Source organism: Camelus dromedarius, chromosome 13 (assembly GCF_036321535.1).
Source record: "Camelus dromedarius isolate mCamDro1 chromosome 13, mCamDro1.pat, whole genome shotgun sequence".
Taxonomy (NCBI): domain Eukaryota; kingdom Metazoa; phylum Chordata; class Mammalia; order Artiodactyla; family Camelidae; genus Camelus; species Camelus dromedarius.
The window spans coordinates 50,373,638-50,396,099 of record NC_087448.1 but is presented as its reverse complement, the minus strand read 5'-3'; the positions used below and the strand labels follow the sequence as shown (position 1 = coordinate 50,396,099).

Here is a 22,462-nt window from a genome sequence, read left to right as displayed (position 1 = left end):
GTTTTTTTTTAACATTTTTTATTGATTTATAATCATTTTACAATGTTGTGTCAAATTCCAGTGTAGAGCACAATTTTTCAGTTACACATGAACATGTATATATATTCATTGTCACATTCCTTTCTCTGTGAGCTACCATAAGACCTTGTATATATTTCCCTGTGCTATACAGTATAATCTTGTTTATCTATTCTACAATTTTGAAATCCCAGTCTCTCTCCCCACCCCCGACGCCTTGGCAACCACAGGTCTGTATTCTATGTCTATGAGTCTATTTCTGTTCTATATTTATGCTTTTTTTTTTTTTAGATTCCACATATGAGTGATCTCATATGGTATTTTTCTTTCTCTTTCTGGCTTACTTCATTTAGAATGACATTCTCCAGGAGCATCCATGTTGTTGCAAATGGTGTTATGTTGTCAGTTTTTATGGCTGAGTAGTATTCCATTGTATAAATATACCACTCTTCTTTATCCAGTCACCTGTCGATGGACATTTAGGCTGTTTCCATGTCTTGGCTATTGTCAATAGTGCTGCTATGAGCATTGGGGTGCAGGTGTCATCCTGAAGTAGGGTTCCTTCTGGATATAAGCCCAGGAGTGGGATTCCTGGGTCATATGGTAAGTCTGTTTCTAGTCTTTTGAGGAATCTCCATACTGTTTTCCACAGTGGCTGTACCAAACTGCATTCCCACCAGCAGTGTAGGAGGGTTCCCTTTTCTCCACAGCCTCTCCAGCATTTGTCATTTGTGGACTTTTGAATGATGTTTAGTTCCAGGATGGCAGGGGTTTTTGTTTTAGTCCCTGCTTTATCCCCAGCATCTGAAACTTTACCTCCTATGTAATGGAATATTCAATAAATATCTGTTAAAGAAATAAATGAATGACCCTTGTATGCTGTCCCTGGAGTGATCATTTCCAGATCCACTTCCTGAGTTCTTCCCCTTCTTTACAACTGTCCAGGGATGGGTCCTCTTGGCCTATTGACTGAAAGACGACCTACCCAGTGTGCCCACGGAGTTCCATCTGACCTTAAGCTGCTCTTCCAGCTTCATTTCCTACAGTCTCTCTTGAAGCACCCTCAGTTCTCCCACACTTCCCTTCCTGCTATTTCCAAATGCCTCTGCTCTGGAAAGATGATGCCCGGAACGTGCTTTCTCCCTGTCCACTGTCCCTCAGGTCCCTGTTCTGGCTGGTCTCCCTCACGCCCCAAAGCAGGAGTAAACTTTATTGCCAGTCTGCTCTCTTGACACTTGGCATATGCTTCTGACATTGACGTATTGCAGCTCTGTCACAGTTTATTTGTCTCACCAATGAGTATTTGAACTCCCTGAAGCTGATGTTGTTCATTCTTTTATTCCCATTTCCCATCCTGGTGCCTGCCCGGCATATAGTAGAAACTTAATAAACGTTTGATGAAATTGATTAATTAATTAATTAATAACTTATTAACAGATCATCCCTAGGGTCTTCTCTCCCTGGGAACTTACATTTTCATAAAAGAAATGATTCTTTAAGAGGAAAAAAAGAAAATTTATTTTTAATAATTTTTATCAGACCCTTCAAATTTTAAGCTGAGTTGCTATTATTAATTATGTTAATCCAAAAAAAATCCCTTGAGGTGTGCTCTTTAAACTGAATAACCATGGCAACTAAGAGAATGTGCTCACATCCTCACCCTTTGTTTTTGCTAGATAAAACTGAAGTTAGAAATTTGATATTTTAAATGTTCAGTACATTAGGATTTTTAAATTAAATTACATTCTCAGTTTTTAATTGATGTTAACATGAGAGCAGAAATAGCCAAACCCTTGTTTCAGCACTTAAATGCTCAGCCTATAATGTCTTTATGATTTAACACTGGATATTACTACAAAGCATTGTGATATTATCAGCTGATTTGATATTTTTCAAATTCATGAGAAGTCCTTACTGATCATTGGAGTGAAATGGGAAGGCTGAATTCAGAGTCATGCTTAGAATGAGATTAGAATATTGTAACCTAGAAAGTTACCATACAGTTTAATAGGACTCTTGTCGTAAGAATCCTTTGGTTGGAGTCATTTGTCAAACATTTTCCGTGATTAAAATAGGAATGTTTCTTGGTCTCAAGCATTAAGGATGGGAATTGCTGAATCATATTTAATTTCTGATACTTTCAGTCATACTGGCTGAAACAATCTTATCTTCAACCCTTCCTGCTTTCTCATATCCGTCCTTCTTTCTCATATCCATCAGCTACCAAGCCTTTTGAAACATTTATTTGATCCATTCTTATTGGCAATAACCTTACTGTAGGACTTTATCTTTGTATAGACAGGTAATTGAAGTAGCTCTCTGTTTCCTGTCTCAGTTCTCTCTGACCTTCAACTACGTTACATACTACCGCCAAGTTAGTCTTTCTGAAATCATGTCACTACTTTGCACATAACAAAATCCTATTGCCATTAGAAGAAAGGCCAAGCGCCTCACAGGGTGACTCACAGGTCTTTGTTATTTGGGAGCAAGCTTTCCAGCAGGACCCTCTAATAAAGCTGGGCTGGTTTCCTCACATTCTGCATGTATTTCTGTTCCTGTTGCTTTCATGCCTTTGTTCATAGCATTCCTCCTGCCCACTTGAACATTTTAAGCCCCTCTAGCAGTTGTCAAGTGCTCCACTTATTTTGGCATTAAATTATATGCTATTTTGAATTGCATTTTGCGCTTTCTTATATTTAAATATTGTCTCCATGTCTAGAATGCAAATTTGTTGAAAAAGTATGAACCAAATGTTTGCTTATGAGTTCTTTGAAACTTAGAGTGTGTTTTTCAGTAGAAAAAAGGGTATGTCATAAATGGTGTTCCTGCTCCTAACCTAGTCCCCAAAGGACTCTTTAGCCCGTGTTTTGGCTGAAATATAACACTAATGACAGCAGACCAGCATCTCTTGGAGCTGTGAAATACATGAGGAAGGAGAAATCAATTCATGTTTTTCTTCCTTGGGACATGCAGAGATGACCTTAAGTGAAGTGTTAAGAGGAGCAAGTATGCAGTGTAGCTTTGACATCCTCCCACCATCCGTTCCCAACCCTTTGTTAATTTCATAATGTCCCCGTCTCCATTTCCTCCGGTGCTCGGGCCACTTTACTGCCCTTTCACACTCTGTGACATTTCACCCTGGCCTCTTCTGCCCTCCCAATGGGCTGGTTATTTCAAAAGTTCTTCTCTCGTTTTTCAGTGAAAGTCACTATCTTCTAATGTTGCCAAGTTAGGAATTAGGTGAGTGAAGGCATTATTATTGCCATTTTAAAGATGAGGAAGCCAGGGCTTGAAGAGATTAAATAATTTGCCAAGGACACACAGCTAATCAATGGAAGGCTGGTTTGTCTGACTCGGGAGCTTATAAACTTTACAATTGCATTATGCTGCCTACTAAGATAATTTCATACTCAAGTCAACAAATATTTATTGGTACTTACCATGTCCTGAGTTCTATTAATGGGATTTGGGGAAGATTAAGAACACAAAGTGAAATTATTCTTATAGTGTAGGGGAAGGATTCCATACTGTAAACTGCCACCCAAGTGACAACTGGTGGACATCTCTGTGGTCAGCAGCTTAAATTGTCCACAACTTCTTTTTTCTGTTTCAGAAGACATAAATTTACTTAAAGCCCTAAGCATTTTCTCGCTATCTGAACAATTTGGCTTTGTGTAAACAGGAAAAAGAATGAACAAATAGTTAATTATACACAAGGACTCATGCAATATCTTTCCTCCATCCACCTCCACGACCCTCCCCCCCCCCAAAAAAAAATGTATACACAGAACTTTAATTGAATTTAATTAATAGACATGTTTCTATGATTTTTTTTAAAACTGTCTTTAAGGATGTTTTAAGTGTAAATCGGTTTCTGTTTGTTTTATTTGTAATTCATTAACAGTACTTATTTGTTTTAAGTTTGGCCTTGTCCTTCTGGAATAAAGAATTCTATTCTGATACACATCCAAAGGGACTTTCAACAAGTTGAAACAGGACTTGTAACAGCCTGTTTTTGCTGTTTGACAGGCACAGTCGTTGGCAGCATCACTTTCTACCAGACAGCTGTTGAGGATTTCTCGTCGGCTGTCACAGCACCCTAATGAAAACCTTCACAGTGCTGTCACCAAAGCCTGCCTTTCCAGGTACCGTATTCTGTTCTGGCGCTGAATTCAAGTTTCTGGGTCTTTGCTAAAACAGTAATGTAAGTTTGATAGTCTGTACTCAGAGGTCTGGAAAAAATATCGGTCTGAATATGTAGCTGTTTTAACCTTGTGTTCAGTCTTTAGAATATATGTAATCTTCCTTAGGCATAACAAGAAATTAAAGAGGTTTTTATAGATGAGAAAACTCTGAAGTCACTCAAGTCAGACAGTAGTAAACAAGTGAAAGTAGTAAACAAGTGATATTTGAATGCTGGTTCATGTGTCTTCTGAACAAGTCTCTCAAGCATTATACTTAGCACCTTCCAAATTTGCGTTGGGATTTTCCATGCTTGGTACTACTGTCTTATTGCCTAAATTTAACAAAGCTAATATGTTTTTCAGTCTACACTAATATTTTTCATACTTGTTTGGAAATTATTATAAGACAATGGCTTAATGGAATTTCCTTACAAATTCATACTTGCATGAAACTGTACTAAAAGAATAATAAGAAAAGAATAATAACAGTATCCATTTCTCAGAGGTTTTTTTTAGACTCTTTTCTTATGGTCTGATAATTATTTTTATGGTGCTTATGACTTTCGTCCATTCATTCCTTGATATATTAAAGAGATTAAAAGTCTATTTTCAGCTTTGGAGAATCTCTAACTGCCCTCTATAAATTTTCAGTTTAGTGAACAATTTTTCTTGTAGTTAAAGCTAGCTCCTTGTGTTGCAACTTGAATTTTTCTGTCTTGTGAAATGAGGCTAAAATGATGCTCATTTTCATTGTCTTTAGTGTAAATCTTTGAGTAACTGATAATTATGAGAAATAATCAAATTGATTCTCCTTTTTTAAGTAGATTAATATTAGACTTCCAAATGAAAATTTGAAAAAAGTGCTTCAGTTCCCTATTTTTAAGGATCAAATACTGAAGAAAATATGTGCAGAGTGATAGATTCATTATGTACCCAGTGTTTTCTTAGTCAGAGCTTGGTTATAGGTATGTGTTAACAGAAGTAAGTAGTCAACGCTAAACAATATACACCAGTTCAGATCCTAAGGGAAAATAATACTTTGGAATGAAGGAAATAATCATACCCAAAGCATTCTAGAGAAGAGACAAACAATGAAAACACAGCAAATCTTGATAACTAAGCCAGACAAAAATAATGTATGAAAGGAAAATTATAAATCAAATTCTTGGAATAGATATGAAAATCATAAAAGAAATACTAACAAACCAAATGTAACTATACATATATATATATTTAAATCATATGCAATTTGGAATTATCTCAAGAGTGTGAACAAAGTTCAATATTCTTTTTTAAAATTTACCATATTAACATATTAGTGTGAAAAAAAATCATTTCAATAAATTACTAAAAAAGATTTGATAAAACCCAACAGCCAAACTTAAAAACAAATCAAAGCAAAAATAAGCAAACAGTATTCTTAGTAAACCATTAATAGAAGGGAAATTCTTTAATCTGATAAAGGATATCTACTAAAAATTTATAGCAAACATTCTTATGGTAAAATACTTGACACATTTAGGGTTAGGAACAAAACAAGAATGTCAGCTTTCTGTACTTTAATCCCAAGGTTATGTGATTGGCTACATAAAAAATTCAAGAGACACTGCATGTGAACTACATATACAAGTAGGGTACAGTGAGACTACTTATGCATCCAAATCAGTGATATTTCTATATTCCAGTAACAGTCAATGGGGAAATCTAATTTTAAAAAATAATACCATTCAAATTAATAGTAGAAAGCTTTGAGCACTTAAGAATAAATCTAATGAGTGACATGAGTGACATAAAAGGCTTTTATGGAGAAAAGCATAAATCTTTATTGAAAGCTGTAAAAGGCTTATTAAATAAATGAGAAACTATACAATGTTCATGGAAGGGAAGATTAAGTACTATCAAGCTGCTTGTTTTCCCCAAATTAATAGTAAATATAATATATAATTGATAAGTATATATATATTTATATATGTGTATGTATATATATATATATTTATCAGTTATCCAGCTTGTTCTGCTCTGTGGAACAAACACTCTGCAAAAACAAAGTTAAGTAACTAGGGACCCTCAAACACTGTAGTCAGGCTAAAATAATGTAGTCAAGCTAGATCAAGCAAGTGGGACCCTTACACAATGTGGTCATACAGATTATAACTAATCAGATCTTTCTGTTCCTTCAAGGTGGCTTTTTGATTTTAAAAAAGTCTCTAGTTAATGAGTCTGAGTTTCGGGTCCTTAGTTCCCTGCCTCCCTCAGTTATAGTGAATTTGACAAGCTGATCTTAAAACTGGCATGGAAATATAACAGGCCAATCATATCTAAAGAAATTTTGAGGAAGATTTAGGAGCTGTACTTTCTCTATCAGATATCATGATTCATTATAAAGTTAGATTTATTTTAAGTGTGATATTGGTGCAAGAAAAGATAAATAGGCTATTAGAAGAGACTACAGAGCCCTGAAACAGACCCACATATTTCTGAGAACTTAGTAGATGTTAGAGGTAGCATTATAAATCAGTATGGGAATGGTTTGACTTGTCAATATATGGTTAAAAATAAAAAAATATCTACTTTGTCCCATACAAAAGTATAAAATCAAGATACACAATAAAAACACTATAAACCACTCTACAAGTTATAAGTCACAAACTAAGATATGTTTACAAGATTTATAATCACAAAAGCATTGATATTCATGAATGATAAAGTATCCAAATTAATGAGCTAAAAGCATCACCCCTAAATGGGAAAAGGATTAAGAGATATTCACAGAAAAGTTAATTCAGATGACCATCAAACATTTGAAAAGATGCTCAACTTTATTATTGATCAGGGAAATGAAATTTCAAACAATAATCAGCTATCATTTTATACTTTTACAATTTTTACCTATAAAAATTAACATTTTTCATGAGCAGAAGGAAATGGAATTTCATTAATGCTGTTGGGATGGCCATCAGGTTGGAGTTGATCTCGCAGTATCTTTGTCCCTTAATATATTAATACTCTATGAATTAACAGTTCTACTTCTTGGTATCACCTTAAAGGTAGACTTAATATGTATGCAATAAGGAGGCCTGTAGAAAGACTGTTTATTACATCATTGTTTGTAAGAATGAAAATTGAAAATAGCCTGTCAGTCCATCATTAGGGAATGAATATATACATTGACATATTCATATAATGAAGTGCTATACATCAGTTAAAATGAAGTAGATCTACATGTGTCAACAGGTATGGATCATGACAAATTAATATCAAGTGAAAAAAACAGTTTGCAAGGGGAGATTTGGTTTAGGATGCCATTTATAGAAGATGTTAAATACAACAGAAGTGCAGTATATTTTTTACTCACATATACAGCAAAATAAAAATACGGAAAAGAAAGATATATACCAATTTCAGGGTAAGAGTTACCTCCAGGAATGGAGAGAGATGAATAAAATGCCTAATAGTCTCTGTAATTTTCTGTATGCTTGAAATAGTTCATGGTTAAAAATATTTAAAAACTAAAAATCTTTTCATGCTCATACACGTATTTCACTGAATCAAATAGCTGTGTTCTCCAGTGTTGTCAACTGACCACAGTAAAATTCTGTTTTGTTACCACCCCATAGCCCTTTCCAAATAGTAAAATAGCTATCTTGTTTATGCATCATATGTTGACTTTAGCAAGGCTACAGAGTAGAAAGCCTTTTTACTAACCTTCTCTTCAGGGTAGCACAATGACAAGAAGGAACAAAAAAAATAATCAGTGCATAAAGTTTTTTTTTTAAGTGACCTCATTCCATATTGAAGTAGTGAAAAAGAAACTGAATTTCATAGAAAATTTTAAAACAAAAATTAATATGATTTATATTTATAAAGTCTATTAAGCAGACAAAATCAAAAGAAGTTCTCTAGCCTAAACTTGTTAAACATTAAATTTATTCAATGTTAGCTTGGCTTTTTAAAATCTTGTTAATTTAACTTTTAAAATATTTTTCGTTTATTTGTTTATACCAGTTGAATTCAGACTGGAACATTTCTTCATCCGAGGGAATGGCTCTGTAAACCCCTCTCATAGCCGGTAATATGTACGTCAAGACTTGGGACTAGATGCATAATTAATTTCTAGGTAGTTGGAAACCTAAGAGGCCAAAAGGACGAAAATTTAGAAGGTGAGGAGGATACCGGGTGTTCTGCATTCCAAAAATTGCTTTATCGTAGAAGAGTTAATTAGAAATCACTATAATAAGAGTTTTACTCCATTCAAGTATTTTGCACTCCATTAAATTATTTAGTTTTGGAAAATCTTGGAATGATGATCCTTTGGCACAGAAATTTTAAGCAGAGTTGTAAGAATTTAATCAGAAATGAAGATTAACTGCCTTTGACATTGAGGTAATTGAGCAGATTTTCCATTCTCCAAAAACTTAGTTTATCCATAATATTTTTCAAAATTCCCTTGTCACATAAAATGAGTAATATTTATATAAAATTTCCACTGTTTAAACTACTAGCTAGTTAATTTTTTAAAATTACAAGCCTGGTAGAATTAACGCACAATGTTAAATTATTATAATGATTCTTGTGGATGTGAATTTTTCATTTTTCTGAAGAATGATTTTGTTTGCAGGAAAGTCTGTTCAGCAATTTATCTTTGGTTTAAAAACTGCTGTTCAGTTTTTTAAAGCTATAATTTCAAAAATCTAGATTTAGATTTTTCTGCTACTCAGCTTACTCTGTAAAGTCTAGCAGACCTTAAATACTTTTATGGGCCTCCAAAAAAAGTTTGGTCCCACTTATAAAGCTTAGCTAAATTAAATATCTTTAAACATTTGAAATTTATTGATAAATTTTATATATATGTTTCCTTTTAAATATTTCAGAAGTCTCAATTAGCAAACAAAACCTTGCTGAGAAATTTAATAACTCACAAATATTAACAAATTAAATTTATAAATAGGGTGGACCATGTTAACATAAATATTCCAATACTATTTATAAATATAAAATTTAAAATCAGGTGTAAATTAATTATATATTCAATAGAAATCAGCAGCTGCCTGATATCCACTGAGCCCCTCAGTCTTTTTCTCACACTCTTACTGCTATTACCAGCCTCCCAAGTGGTGATCTGAGGGCATCCCCTTTCCTTTTTCTAGCTTATGCTACCATTCTAAAAAATCTTATTTTATTCCTTAATCTCTAGATCCTATCCCATTTCTGTGAAAAAGACAATTATTTGAGTTTGCCTACAGTAACTACTTCTGTTTCTGTTTCCCAGAATGTGATTGAATCTTTCTTCAGTTTTCTATAACCAAGAGTAGAGACTTTCTTATAACAAGACTAGACTTTCTAATTGCTTTATGCTGGTAGTCAATGAAGATAATAATAATGATTTTTAAGAGATGACAACACTCATAATAGTGATAAATATACTTGAAAACTTTGTAACAGGATATGTGATTGCTTTGGTTATAGGAAGGTGGTATAGAATGATATTTTTTCACTTATCCATTTCTTTTTACCAAAGGCCACAGAAGAAGAGAAAAAAACAATTAGAAAATATCACTGAACAATGAGAAAGGAAGCAATTAAATCATCCCTTAAAATGTGGGAAAAAAGTAAGGTCTGGCCTCATATCACCTGATATGCTGCATTCTCCTCATCTGTTAGGTGGGCTAATATCTTTTAGAATGTAGGTTCTAGAGGTAAATATATTTCAAATTCCATGTTACCTCTGATTATTTAGTAGTGCTGTCTGAGTGTAAGGCTGAAAGTAATTCTGAAGCACGTTCCAGCTCAGCATGGAAGGGTACCATATTGCAAACAATGCCTGTCACTGCCATTGAATGGGAGGCACACATGCCTTATTTGCTGTCCTCTACAGGCTTTGGAGGGCAATCTAGAAGTGTTCCAATACAGGAGCAATGTGAGGATGTGTTGACAGACAACCTATATAGATGTCATGGTGTTCTGGGAATAGCACACGATGTCTAAGATTGAAAGTGGTCATTGTCAATCAAGGTGGTTTGACAGGAAGTAATGGAGATGCAGCTGCAGGGCCTAATGTAACCAGGCCAGACTCTAGTTCGTGAGATAGTGGTGAGATGCGGGTGGGGCAAGGTGCCAAGACAAGGGCTCAGGAAACAAGATAAAAGCCCAGTTATTGGGTCTGAGAGATAAGGCTTGGTTTTGAAAAGGCAACAATCTTAGAACTATGATGAAAGGTCGGAGATGAACAGCAGTAAATGACTTGATGCTGAACTGATGAGCTACTGGCCTAGAATTATATAAAACCAAAATGAGGCAGGAGGTGAGAGAGAGTTGGCTTCAGATGTGCGGTTTGGATTGTTACAATAACTGGAAACCCAGCAGTTGTTTACCCACTCATCCTTTTGCCTTCTTGCTCACACCAACTCTCATTTATTAGAGCTTCTGCTCAAGCTGTGGGAACCACCACCAAAGATTTAGAGCTCTGGAAAACCTAAATTAGAAGTCTGGGTTCTTAGTATGTTTATTTGGGACATCATGGCACATAGAAGTAGTTTATAGTGATGTAGCACAGGTAGCTGTGGATTAAAAAGCATGTCTACAGACTCACTTGTGATCATAAATTCCAGATAGAACTTTGTGTGGGTGGGAAACTGCTTTCACATTCTAAGCCCGTGATGTTCACACCATCTATCTGTAAATGAAGAATACCTCTGTCCCTCACCAGATTGCTGTTTGGACAACATACATACAGAATAGAGAAGCAGGTATATTTTTTAAATAGAAGGGGAAAACCTAGCTGCATAATCTTAAAGTCATCTAATAATTCGTGTTAGAAAACAAAGAAAACCTCATTAGTCCACCTCCACTACTTTGATTTTGTGATTGCCAATTTGGAGCAGGTTAAAGTGTGGTGGTTTTATCTATTTAAGAAAATTTGAAAAGTCAGTTAAATGATAAACAAGATTTATGAGGTATACTGAATCCATTTTAAAAAGCAAGTTTTTTTAACTCTCGTCCTGCAAAATGTTGTATATAAAAGAATACTGCTAATTACATACGAGTTTTCCTTATTAAAAGAGATTCAGCAAACATCTACTTCATCTTCACACATACTAAAGTTTATATTTATTCTAAAATATTTTATTATTTAGATTTCACAGATCAAGACTGATCATCCTTATTTGGTTGTAATTAGTAAGAGTGAGAATATCTATGTGTCTGTCTGTCTAAGTGTCAAAAGGTGTTTACGAATCACAGAGAGCTGTGACTTGATCAGTGCATCCTTCCCACCCCACCAGGTTTTTACCAAGTCTTGCAAGGTCAGCGTTAGAAAAAAATCTGGCAGATTCTGCAATAGAAAGAAGTACCGATAATAACCTGGAACGAGAATTAGAGGATTACAAATGTAAGTGTTTGATTTGTTTCTTTCTTAAGTGAAATAATAATGATGAAACATTTGTATTATTTATTATTTTAATTTCAATTAAAATGTTTTTGGTTTCTCCTCACTTTGTTATATGTATTGGGTTGAAGAAATAAATCTTTTATTTAAATAAAGAAGTTTGAAACCCACTTACAAGTTAAATCTTAGAATATTTCCTTTATTTCAGTCCATACCAGATACAGGTCCTCTAATTGACATGAATATATTAAAGGCTCGAAGAATTCCTACTGCAGATAAATGTGTAATTTTGTTTTACCTTTTATTCCAAATGTATTTCATCATAGGATCTAGAGTTCTGTTTTCTTTGCACAACATTTACATTTTGAGGACCATCAGTGTCCTACAGGACATGTTTGGGAAACTGTTCTAGGTTGATGTGGACTAAAATAATATTCACAGTACCATTTCATGGCTTCTTACTCCTTCCATTTCTACCTGTGCTGTCTCTTGTGATATTTTTCTTCTGGATAACCATAAGTATAGTTTGAGTTTGGGGGAGGTTTAGATCTTCCTATTAAAACACCCTATTCTTCATTTAGAGCACAATGAAAGGGTCTCTATTTTTTGAGGTTAATCACCTAACTTATCAAAATATCCCATTTGTGATCACTCTCTAAACGGAACTTATTGTGGCTCTCTTTGCACTAGATGTTTTTAACAGTTAGGGCTCCCCTGAGACAAGAATTTGATATTAAGGGAATAAGATGACATTTTTAGAGTAAAATTATAAATTTAACATTGTGATGGATCTGGGTACAGATAATGCAGAGCCAACACAAAGAGACAGAATAACTCTGGGACTTGGGGAGATTCATAATGTTACTTGATTGAATCCTTCAACATATCTGAAGAAAGACTGCATCATTCAAATTATAGATTGTTTAGTCTTGGTAACAGGCCAGTGTTAGCCATTTCCATCTGAGCCTTGTGTAGGAGCTAAGGAACCTAGGTTAAGGAAGAGACTTTTGACTCATCTGGTCCCATTCACCTTTAAAATCATCTCTCTTGTAAGGAAAATTCATGTAATTCATTTCTCTTTGTTCTGAGGCCAAGGTTCACCAAACAACCTTCTAATGAGGATTTGGCTTTTCATGCAAGTCTCCCTCCAAATAATATGCTGATATGGCAATCAATGTCTCATATAGTCTATAGGAAAGTCATAGTTTTCATTGCAATGTGATATATTGCAATTCTGGTTTTATATATCCGGATTTATGTATAGATCAAAATATATGTCTTTAATATTCTCCTGAGAGTTAGGTTTGCCCTCAGTTGTAATGATAAAATCAGGTTTTGAGTCTGCCATACTAAAGATGTTGACCAATTTCCCAAAATAATGCCATCCTATGAGATTTCTTAGAAGATAGCTAGCCAGCTTTTTCCCGGGGAACATCACTGTTCTCTGAGTGCATTTTTCTTTTCTAGCTTGAAATTTTAGCAATAGACATTAGCTGAGTGAATTAAATTAGCCTAAAGCCCTAAATCTCCTAAATAAGTATGTTCCATAAACTAAACTGTAGGTGGTATCAGATGCTGTTTGAACCTGAAATCATGTGTGTCATCTCAACATACGAGGCTGTAGTAAATTCACTGCCATAATCCTGGTCTTTCCCTTTACAGTTTTATATTGGGTCTGTTTCAGAGACCTGAAAGTAGTCAATAAATAGCAGATTCTCAGCCCAGCAGCTCATGGTTTTCCTTCCCTATAGAACTTGTGAATAGAAGGAAAATGGCAAAGATCTATTGGAAGGAGAGGTCCGCTCTGCTGTGCTTTAGCAAGTGTGTAGCACTCCACAGTGATTAAACAGTGTGACAGTTTAGTTATTTTTAGCTCAAAATTGTTTACAGTACTCCATAGACGTAAATGTTGCTTTCTCCCCTTGTCTTTCAAAGTGCTTTAGCACAAAAATAGCAATTTTCTTATTTGAAGTAGGATTAGAAAAAAAGATGGGCCAATTGTTTAAGGCAATGTAATTGTCTGTTTGCTTGCTCGGGTATTTCCACAGGATGGAATATAATTTGGAGTTCATGTGGCAGAAAGCACATCAGACTATATACTAAATTCTATTTTTAACTCTACCCATACTAGCTGGGTGATTTTAAGCAGATTACTATGTACGTTCTTCTTAGCTTCCTCGTAATTCTTGTCTCCTTGTTGAGAGATTTACATGAAATTAATGAGAAAACACTGAGCTGAAGCTGAGGTCTGGCACGTAGAAGGTCATCAGTAAATGATAGCTTCTGTTGTGACCACCATTACTACAACGACTACTACTATTATGTTATTATTATTGGCCTTGGAATGTGTCAGATAGTGAGCATGCGTATCTCCTTACTGTAGGGACTACATGTGAGATATATTCCCTGACTTCAAGAAATTTATTAGTTTCCTAATAAATTGGCTAATGGCTTCAGGGAGCTCATATTCTGTTCTAGACCAACTATTTAAAGCAAATAGGGGAGGAGGAGGATATAGCTTAAGTAGTAGAGCAATGCTTAGCATGCACGAGGTCCTGTGTTCAATCCCTAGTACCTCCTCTAAAAATAAATCGACATCTAATTATTTACCCCCTGCCAATAAATAAATAAATAAATAAATAAATAAATAAAGCAAATAGGGGACAAAGCCATTTTGTAGAGCTTGTTAGCTTTTTATGTAGAGCTGTGATGTTTTATTACCACCCTCAAGCTTATTTCTTTCGGATGTTAGATTAAAATTCCTTGATGAGTCCACAATATATTAATGATGCTGTATTATGTTCTGTTCGGACTGGACTTGGCTTCTCGGAGGACAGTGCTACAAGTAATCCTCTGTCCTGTGTGAAATGTTTAGGTGAAGTAACATCTGGGTCTCTGAGAATTGGAGCTGTTAGTGCACCGATCTATGATGCCCATGAGAAAATGAAAGTGCCTGATGTTCTGTTCTATGAAAACGTCCAGGTAAGATCAGCACTTTGCATTTGTAGTTAAATTACCTCTTACATTGTGGTAGTTGACTCCAGTTCAAGTGAAGCTGATATTTGTGTTCGTCATTTGCTAAGTTCAATTCAGATGATGCAGAATTAGTTGTTGAAGCATCTTTCATTAAGGCATTTTCTTCCCAAAGATACTTGAGGATTGGAAGAGTTGCTGCAATAATTAGAGTAATAAAATGTTTATGCACACATAACTATAAGTAAATGTATTTACTCTAAGTAAATAAAATGACTGTATTATCAAATTGAAAACAAAATAGTGGGGGAAGGGTATAGCTCAAAGTGGTAGAGCACATGCTTAGCGTGTACAAGGTCCTGGGTTCAATCCCCAGTACCTCCTTACTTCCTCTAAATATAAATAAACTTAACTACCTCCCCCCCAGCCAAAAAAATACAATAATAAATAAATAAAAATTTTTTTGAAAATAGCACTAATACTCATCCTCTCTTTTGCATTCCTGTTAGTTAAAAATCATTTAAGTAATTCAAAGAGGGATGTGTCCTGTGCATTCTTTTCCTCTCATCCTTTCCTCTTCCTGAAAATTCCTAATATTTTTCTATTATTTCCTTTATTTTTCTTTTAAGGAAGGAGGGTAGATAACTTCCCACTTGTAAACAAACCAATAATTATGGAACTTCCACTAAGACACAGAAATAAGTGTTACCAAGCCAAACTTGGATCCACTTGCCTGCGTGCAGTAAAGCCAATCTACTGACACCAGGTTGTGGTGAAGGAAAATACAGCGTTTATTGCAGGTCACCAAGCAAGGAGTTCAGGTAGCTGAACCCAAACTCCCCAGAGGTTTTCAGGGAAAGGTTTTTAGAAACAGGGTGAGGGAGAGGGGTTATAGTGTGTGTTCAGCTCATGGACATTCTTCTGATTGGTTGGTGGTGAGGTAATTGGAAGTCAGCATTATCAACCTCCTGGTTCCAGCCAGCCTGGGGTCTTTGTGCTTGTGGGCAACACACAGTTAACTTCTTCCAGCTGGTGGGGGTTTCAGTATCAGCAAAACAGCTCAAAGGACATAGCTCAGAATGTTATCTATAGCCCTTGAGGAGGAACTAAAAGTCCTTGACTATGTCTAATGGCTACACTATTATTATTTTGTCTTGCTTTGACTCGTTTCTTTCTGCATTTTCTCACTTCTCTGACTAAATGTACTCTTTGGAACTTGGGGCAGCCTAGGAGACTAAAGTTTTTCTACAGACAAGAGGCAGGCAGAGGACATGGTGTAGGGGGAGGGTCTGTTCCAGGAGTTCTCCAGAGAGTCCTGCTTGGTCACATAAGTGTGTACATAGAAGGCTTTATTATAGACGTTCACTTCATAAGAATTTTTAAAGAATTTTTCCCAGAGAAAATCACCCATAGTATAAGAGGACTTTTTCTTTTCCAGATTTTCTGTCAAGTGGTTATGTACTTATTTTATAATAAAAACCATACTTAAATTTTTCTCTAATACCAATCTGCATGTAAATAATCCTACATCTACAAATTGTGTTAGAAGAACTTACCATTTTCACTATATTAAGGAATTTGAGAATCAAAGTAAAATAAATTAAAGAATTTCTGTCTGCCATTTCCCAGTCCTATTTGTTGCTCAGTGATTTGAACTATAATTATGGTTTATACCATAATTTACATCCCTAATTATATTAATAATAAAAGATATATAGGCAAATTCTTCTTTCTCAGTAAAAATCTTGATTAAATGTTTTTGAAATCTCTTCCAACGTTAATTATTATCTATGACCTTGCAAAAGGCATAAACTAGATTTGCTTTTTATTCTTCATTCTGTGGGCCATTAACCAACGTCAGGATTATTTTTCTTCCAGAGCATTAATGCTCTTATACAAGCAGTGGACAAATGAACAGAAAATAAGATTACTTACAAGACACCAGGAGTAAAGCATCTTGCTTGCCAAAGACAAAAACATGATTGTAAGGAAAATATAATATTTCCAAGCATTTATGGCGTCACGTTCTGTTTATGTAGTGGAAAGGAACAGAGAAAAAAGAATCAGGAAACTGTCATAAGTGACAATTCAAAAAACTGCTAAAGTTGGACTTTCCAGCATATAAGAATGTAGGAAATTCAGTTAGCAGGGAGGGCCACTGTGCCCTTGAACACTGTGTCTGTTGCCATGGTGTTTGTGACATAGACATTGAGGACCGCAGGGCTGCTATGAACTTTACAGAGTGGCCCTGGGGGATTTTCTGTCACCTGTCTCCAAACATACCTTCTCTTCATAAAGCACTATGAATTAACCATTAATGAAAAATTTTAGCTGTTCCGATTCTAGGAACAGTGGCTTGATTAAATTTACCTTTGTTGCATATATTACTATTTCCTTTCATGTTGTACTTCACCTTTGAAACAACAGTCTTCAGTGCCACTTGAGTATTTATGTGCTTCTGTACCATCTTGTTCTATGCCCTGCGGTCCCCCTTGCCACACTGTGTTGTAATTGATTTTTAAAACATGTTTTCCACACCACTATGATAAAGACTTGGATTGTTTTTAAATTTTAATTTTGTATCTCTAGCAAGTAACACAGTGCCTGCCCCATACTAACTATTGAGTAAATATGTGTTGAGTGGATTAATGAAAGAAGGAAAAAGATTTTGAATGTTCATAATCAGGAAAATTATTTCATTACATCTGTCATTAAGGAATATTACACTTGCAGTAGTAAGGAGGAGAATTTTGAGGAAAAGAGAGATCAATAGCCTCTTAAGCCTAATGAGATAGATCTGAAAAAAATTTTTAAACATCTACCATGTGTCATGCCTTGTTGTAAGGTATTAGGATACACAGATTAAAATACACACACACGCACACAGTTCCAGGACCCAAGTTGCCTGGATCTGTCAAGGGGAAAAAGCAAGCAAGTACATGTGGTTATTACACAGGGTGATGGAAGTACGCACCGATTACTATGTAACATTGATGAGGTGATGGTCCAAGGTTGGAATGATCATGGAAATGAGTTTACTAGGCAAAGCTGAGGGAGAGTCTCGGGCAAAAACACTAGCATTTACAGAGACTTGGCTACATGAGTGTGTAGCCTCATTTAGGGAGCTCATTTAGGGAGCTATGTCTAATTAATTGTCACAGCCAGAGCTGAGGTTGCAAATATGGAAGAGTGACAAGAGATGCGACTGATAAGTTAAGAAAAGGTCAGATTATCTGGGCCTTGCTAATTAAGGAATTTGGAACCTATTCAGAAGAAGTGAAGAAGCCATTGAAAGATTTTAAGCACGTTTCCACTTTTGCTAACTTTGCATTCGTTCTTTAATGTTGCCTTTCAGTTGGAACCAAGGCAGAGAGACAATAGTTAGGAGGCTCTTGCAATATAAGCGTTATGAAGGATCTGAACAAAGGCAGTGATAGTGGGGACAGAGTGGAGAGGACATACTGCAGGGTTATTTAGAGTCAATGAAACTTTGTGTTAGATGAAAGTCAGAGATTTTTCCTCACTCCGTGTCTGCTGGAAAAGTAAACAGAAGAGTAAAGAGAAAATTCTTCTACATCGTGCCTGTGACTGGAACACATGGTAGCAGAGTGATGGAGAGTAAGGCTAAGACTAAATCAAAAAGGTGAGGAGTGACCATTGTTCCAAAGGTACTGGGAGTCATTTAAAGAATTTGGAAGAGAAAAACAAAAGTGACATGATTGTGGACAGAGAAGTAAGTGACTGTCAGTAACATGGAGAACACATTGACTCAAGGAGAGACTGAAGATAGAGACACCTCATTGGCTGGTAAAAATCTAGGCCAGAGATGATGATAACCTAGATGAAAGCTGGGGCCATACCAAAGAAAGGATAGATACAGTTGACTTTTAGGTGGCTGAATAGCTTAAACTTGTTGTTACTGGCTTTTGATAAGGGCCAATTGAGATGGGCAGGAGATGATGATGATGGTAGGGTCAGGTGGTCAAGAGTGATGCTATTCATTGGAATAAGAAATACAGGATAAAGTTGAAGAGAAAGTAATGAGCCAGGTTTTGGATGTGCTGAGTTCAAGGAGACTGGGAAGTAGCCAAGGATAATTCAATAGTTGCTCAGAAATCTGGGACAAGAGGCAAGGAGAAAAGACTTGCTGTTGAGAATGAGTGTAAAGCTGGTGGTTGAAGCCATGGAATGGATGAGAGGATTTAGGCAGAGCAGGGTCAGAAGTAGCACATCAAGCACTGGTGTGTGGGTCCCCAACTCTGCACATAGCCCACCCTCGCCCGTCAGCTGGGTGCCCCAGTGTCAGTAGGCATAACCTGCTCTGCCCTATACTGTAACCCCTTTCCACCCTCAGGAAAGCAAGAAAGAAAGGTAGTGAGAGAAAACAGAAGAAGCTAGAAAATCAATATTTAAGGAATTGCTGCAAAAAGAAGATGGTACAACCCAAAAGACCACAGAGAGAAATTGTTGGAGAGGTGGGAGGGAATCAGGAGAGACAGACGACTGGAAGAGGAGACTTTTAAGAAATTGTCTATGGTACCCACTGGCCAAGAGGTTAAGGAAAGAGTTCTGTAGGCAGTGACCTTAGCATTAGCTAATGTTTGTTGATTTGAATAATCTAGTTAGTTGTACTGAGGGCATGAAGTAGGAGGACATGAGAAAAAGTAGAGAAGACTACAAGTATAGTTTGGTTATTCTTCAGCACTTACATTGCTTTTTAACCTTCTCTCTAGGTGCTCATTCGAACTTTCCTACCTATCTTTCACGCATATTAGTATTTCTGGAAGAACTTAATGTTGTCTGGAAGAACCTAATGTTGTCTGGACATTGGCACCAATTTTTCATCTTATTTAGATGGAAGAGGTCTGCAGACTACATTATCACTAGAACATAGATTAAAAGAATGTTCTATGGCTCCCTTTTAATTAGGGTAACCATGTACCTTGGTTTGCTTAAAATAGTCCCTGTTTGTCTTTGTTGTCCCAGCATAATTATTAATAATGTCTCTTTTTATTCTTCAGAGTAATCCAGAATGAACAAAATAGCTCAACCCTACTTCAAGCCTTGTTAAAACTCTAGTTCCATGGTTTATCTGAAAGCATTTTTAAAAAATAAAAACTACCAAGGCAAACATTAAGGAATAGTCATCTATTCTTGAAGGAAGGAAAAAACATACTCAGTTTTTCTAAGAAAGAAACTCTGAAAGAAAGTACTGCTTAACGTGACAAGTAAAAGGAAAATATTCTATGTGTCAAAAAAAAAATTACAAACCAAGTTAAAAAAAGAAAAAAGAGTGACAAACTAGAAAAGTACCTACAGCACATATAAGATGCAAAAGGTTAATTTGCCTTTTTTATAAATAGAGAACTTTAGTAACTTTAGTGCTTATGAGACCATTCTTGTTTTGATGCAGAAACCAAGAGAAAGTAATAGGGGTATTAATCGTTCTGCGATACAGTTCCCTCTCAACCCCCGGATGAGCCTTGGTGACCTACTTAAGATTGTCCTATTTTTCCAGGATGCAAAAGAGCAATGTAATTTCCTCTGTGGCTGTTGTGAACAATTTTAATCTTGTTCTTTTATTCTATTTTGTCATGATTTGAATTTTAAAATATAGAAAGTGAATAATGTATTTTTAATTCTAAAGATATATATATATATACTTTGAAGGTAATGTTAAGAAGTCAGTGTAAAATATTCCATAATATCTCTAGTTATTTTAGACAGCCTTTGTGTATTTACATTAGCAAGTGTAATTTAAATATTATATTAAATTATAAGCCATCTCTACATAGTGCAATAGCTGGAAAGCATTTGAATTCAATTATAAAAACTTTTTGAAATACATATTGATCAGTGGCTGAGTCTTGCTCAGATGGACTATTTCAGGTTTTCAACATTAGTGACCTAGTTTGTTATATAACTTATTTATAACCAAAGCATTGATTTTACTTTTTTTAAATAATGAAATTGAATATTGTCTATTATAATAGACATTTTACTTTCCATGCAGATATCTTTATAGTTAACTTTCTTGTTTTACCTTGATTATGCAAAAATAATTAACCTCTAGTCATTTTTCCTCCAGCACATGATAGTGATGGAAGATATGCTTAAAGACTTTCTTCTTGGAGAACACCTATTGTTGGTTGGTAACCAGGTGAGTTATGGCCAGAACTCAGGTACTAATGAAAAAATGATAGTAACAGTTTAAAAGCAGTGAGTTTCTTTTCCTTGTTGGAATAAGTTTTCAAAAATTACTCTTTTTTTTCCCCAACTAAATGACTGGTTGAATTAAACAATGAGAGTGGGTCTTCTACCTTCTAAACTTTAGAATTACCTCAGAGCTTAAATCACCCCACCCCCATTCAGTCCTCCATCAATTCCTGTCCATTTTACCTTGTAAGTATCTACTCTTCTTTCCCATGACTGTCACCCCAGCCTGGCTCATCATCCATCACCTGTCACTTGGATTACAGCCAGAGTTCCCTGATATAATTGCTCCCCAGCTTACTCCCACTGGGATCTACTCTACTCTGCAACCAGATTGATACTTGTGAAACTAGAATCTGACTGTCTCTTTTTCTGCTTAAATTGGCTCCCCATTGCCCTTAGGTATAGTCTTCAGGTTGACTTATGGTGTCCTGCAGCCTTTCCAGCCTTTCCAGTCCTAAGCCTTGGCTCCCTCCTTTCTTGCATTTGGTGTTAGTTCGAGCCATCCTGAACTTCCTTCAGTTTCTTATCTCCACTCTGGCCCTTGGCACGTGCTCTTCTCTCTACACTCCCAGTCCCCTTCCCACACCCTGAGGGAGGTCCTTCCTTGCCCCTAGTTGAGTTAGGTTTCCCCTGCTTCTGCGTGACTTCCTTCCACCTCCCATTCATCACACTCATCATATGTTACTGTGTTTACATGCAGAAAGACTCTTCCCAACTTGTTTGTATGCTCCTCAAGGGCAGGGGCCATGGTTCTCTTGCTCATCTCTCTATCCTCGGTTCCTGGCTCAGTGCCTACTACATGGTAGATATTTAATATGTGTTTATGGAGGGAATAGATGGACATTTTATGTCTAGAGGCTTCTGATAATTTTCCTTAATGGAATTATCAGACTCACAATGAACAGCACCTCTGGCTTTTTTAATTAGTCTTAAATTAAGGATAACAAGCTTTCAGAAGAAGTTTGTTCTTTTTCTTTTCTTTTCTTTAACTTATAGAAACAGTATATATTTTTTAAAACATATTTTATTTATTTATTATTATATTATTTAATTATTTTATTTTGTCAGGGGGGTAGGTAATCAAGTTTATTTACTTTTAGAGGAGTTACTGGGGATTGAACCCTGAACTTCTTACATGCTGAACATGTGCTCTACCACTTGAGCTACACCCTCCCCACTGAAACAGTACATATTCTGTATTTAGTCCTTCAAGCTTACAAAATTTTGATTTTTTGAAAAATAAAAATGGGCCAATTGAGTGGTTTACTGGTTGAGTACACAGGCTTGGAGGTTAGCTGGGTAGAGGTCCACTAGCAACTCTTCTACAGATGGCTATGACTTCGGGCAAATTGCTAATCTTACTAAGGCTCAGATTCCTGATACCTAATCCAGGAATAGAAACAGTATATACTCTCTTGGGCTGATGTAAGGATCACATGAGATAATGCACAGAAAGCACTTCACACAGTGCCTGGCTCATAGTAGGTGCTCTGTTAAAATTAAATCTGTGTGTCACTGTGTTGTTACAAAGGACTTTATCATTCTTTTGTTTCACTTTTTGCTAAACAAGAAGTAAAGGGAAAGCAATAACTTATTCATGTTTGTTTTTCCAGCTATTTGGAATGCCCTACCTACTTTTATTTCCTGAAAAATCATTTTTCCTGATGAGTCTGTGTACCAGAGTGGG

At 35.7% G+C, this 22,462-nt stretch overlaps 1 protein-coding gene across 4 annotated transcripts in view; it reads left to right on the top strand.

Moving 5' to 3' along the window:
- VWA8 (von Willebrand factor A domain containing 8) overlaps positions 1–22,462 on the top strand; it is a 297,615-nt gene that overhangs the window by 97,800 nt on the left and 177,353 nt on the right. For all 4 annotated transcript variants that reach the window (XM_064493121.1, XM_064493122.1, XM_031466068.2 and 1 more), the window contains exons 17-20: positions 4,048–4,163; positions 11,483–11,589; positions 14,462–14,568; positions 20,648–20,719. In XM_064493121.1, coding sequence (XP_064349191.1) covers positions 4,048–4,163; positions 11,483–11,589; positions 14,462–14,568; positions 20,648–20,719 — 402 coding nt within the window. The remainder of the gene's footprint in view (positions 1–4,047; positions 4,164–11,482; positions 11,590–14,461; positions 14,569–20,647; positions 20,720–22,462) is intronic.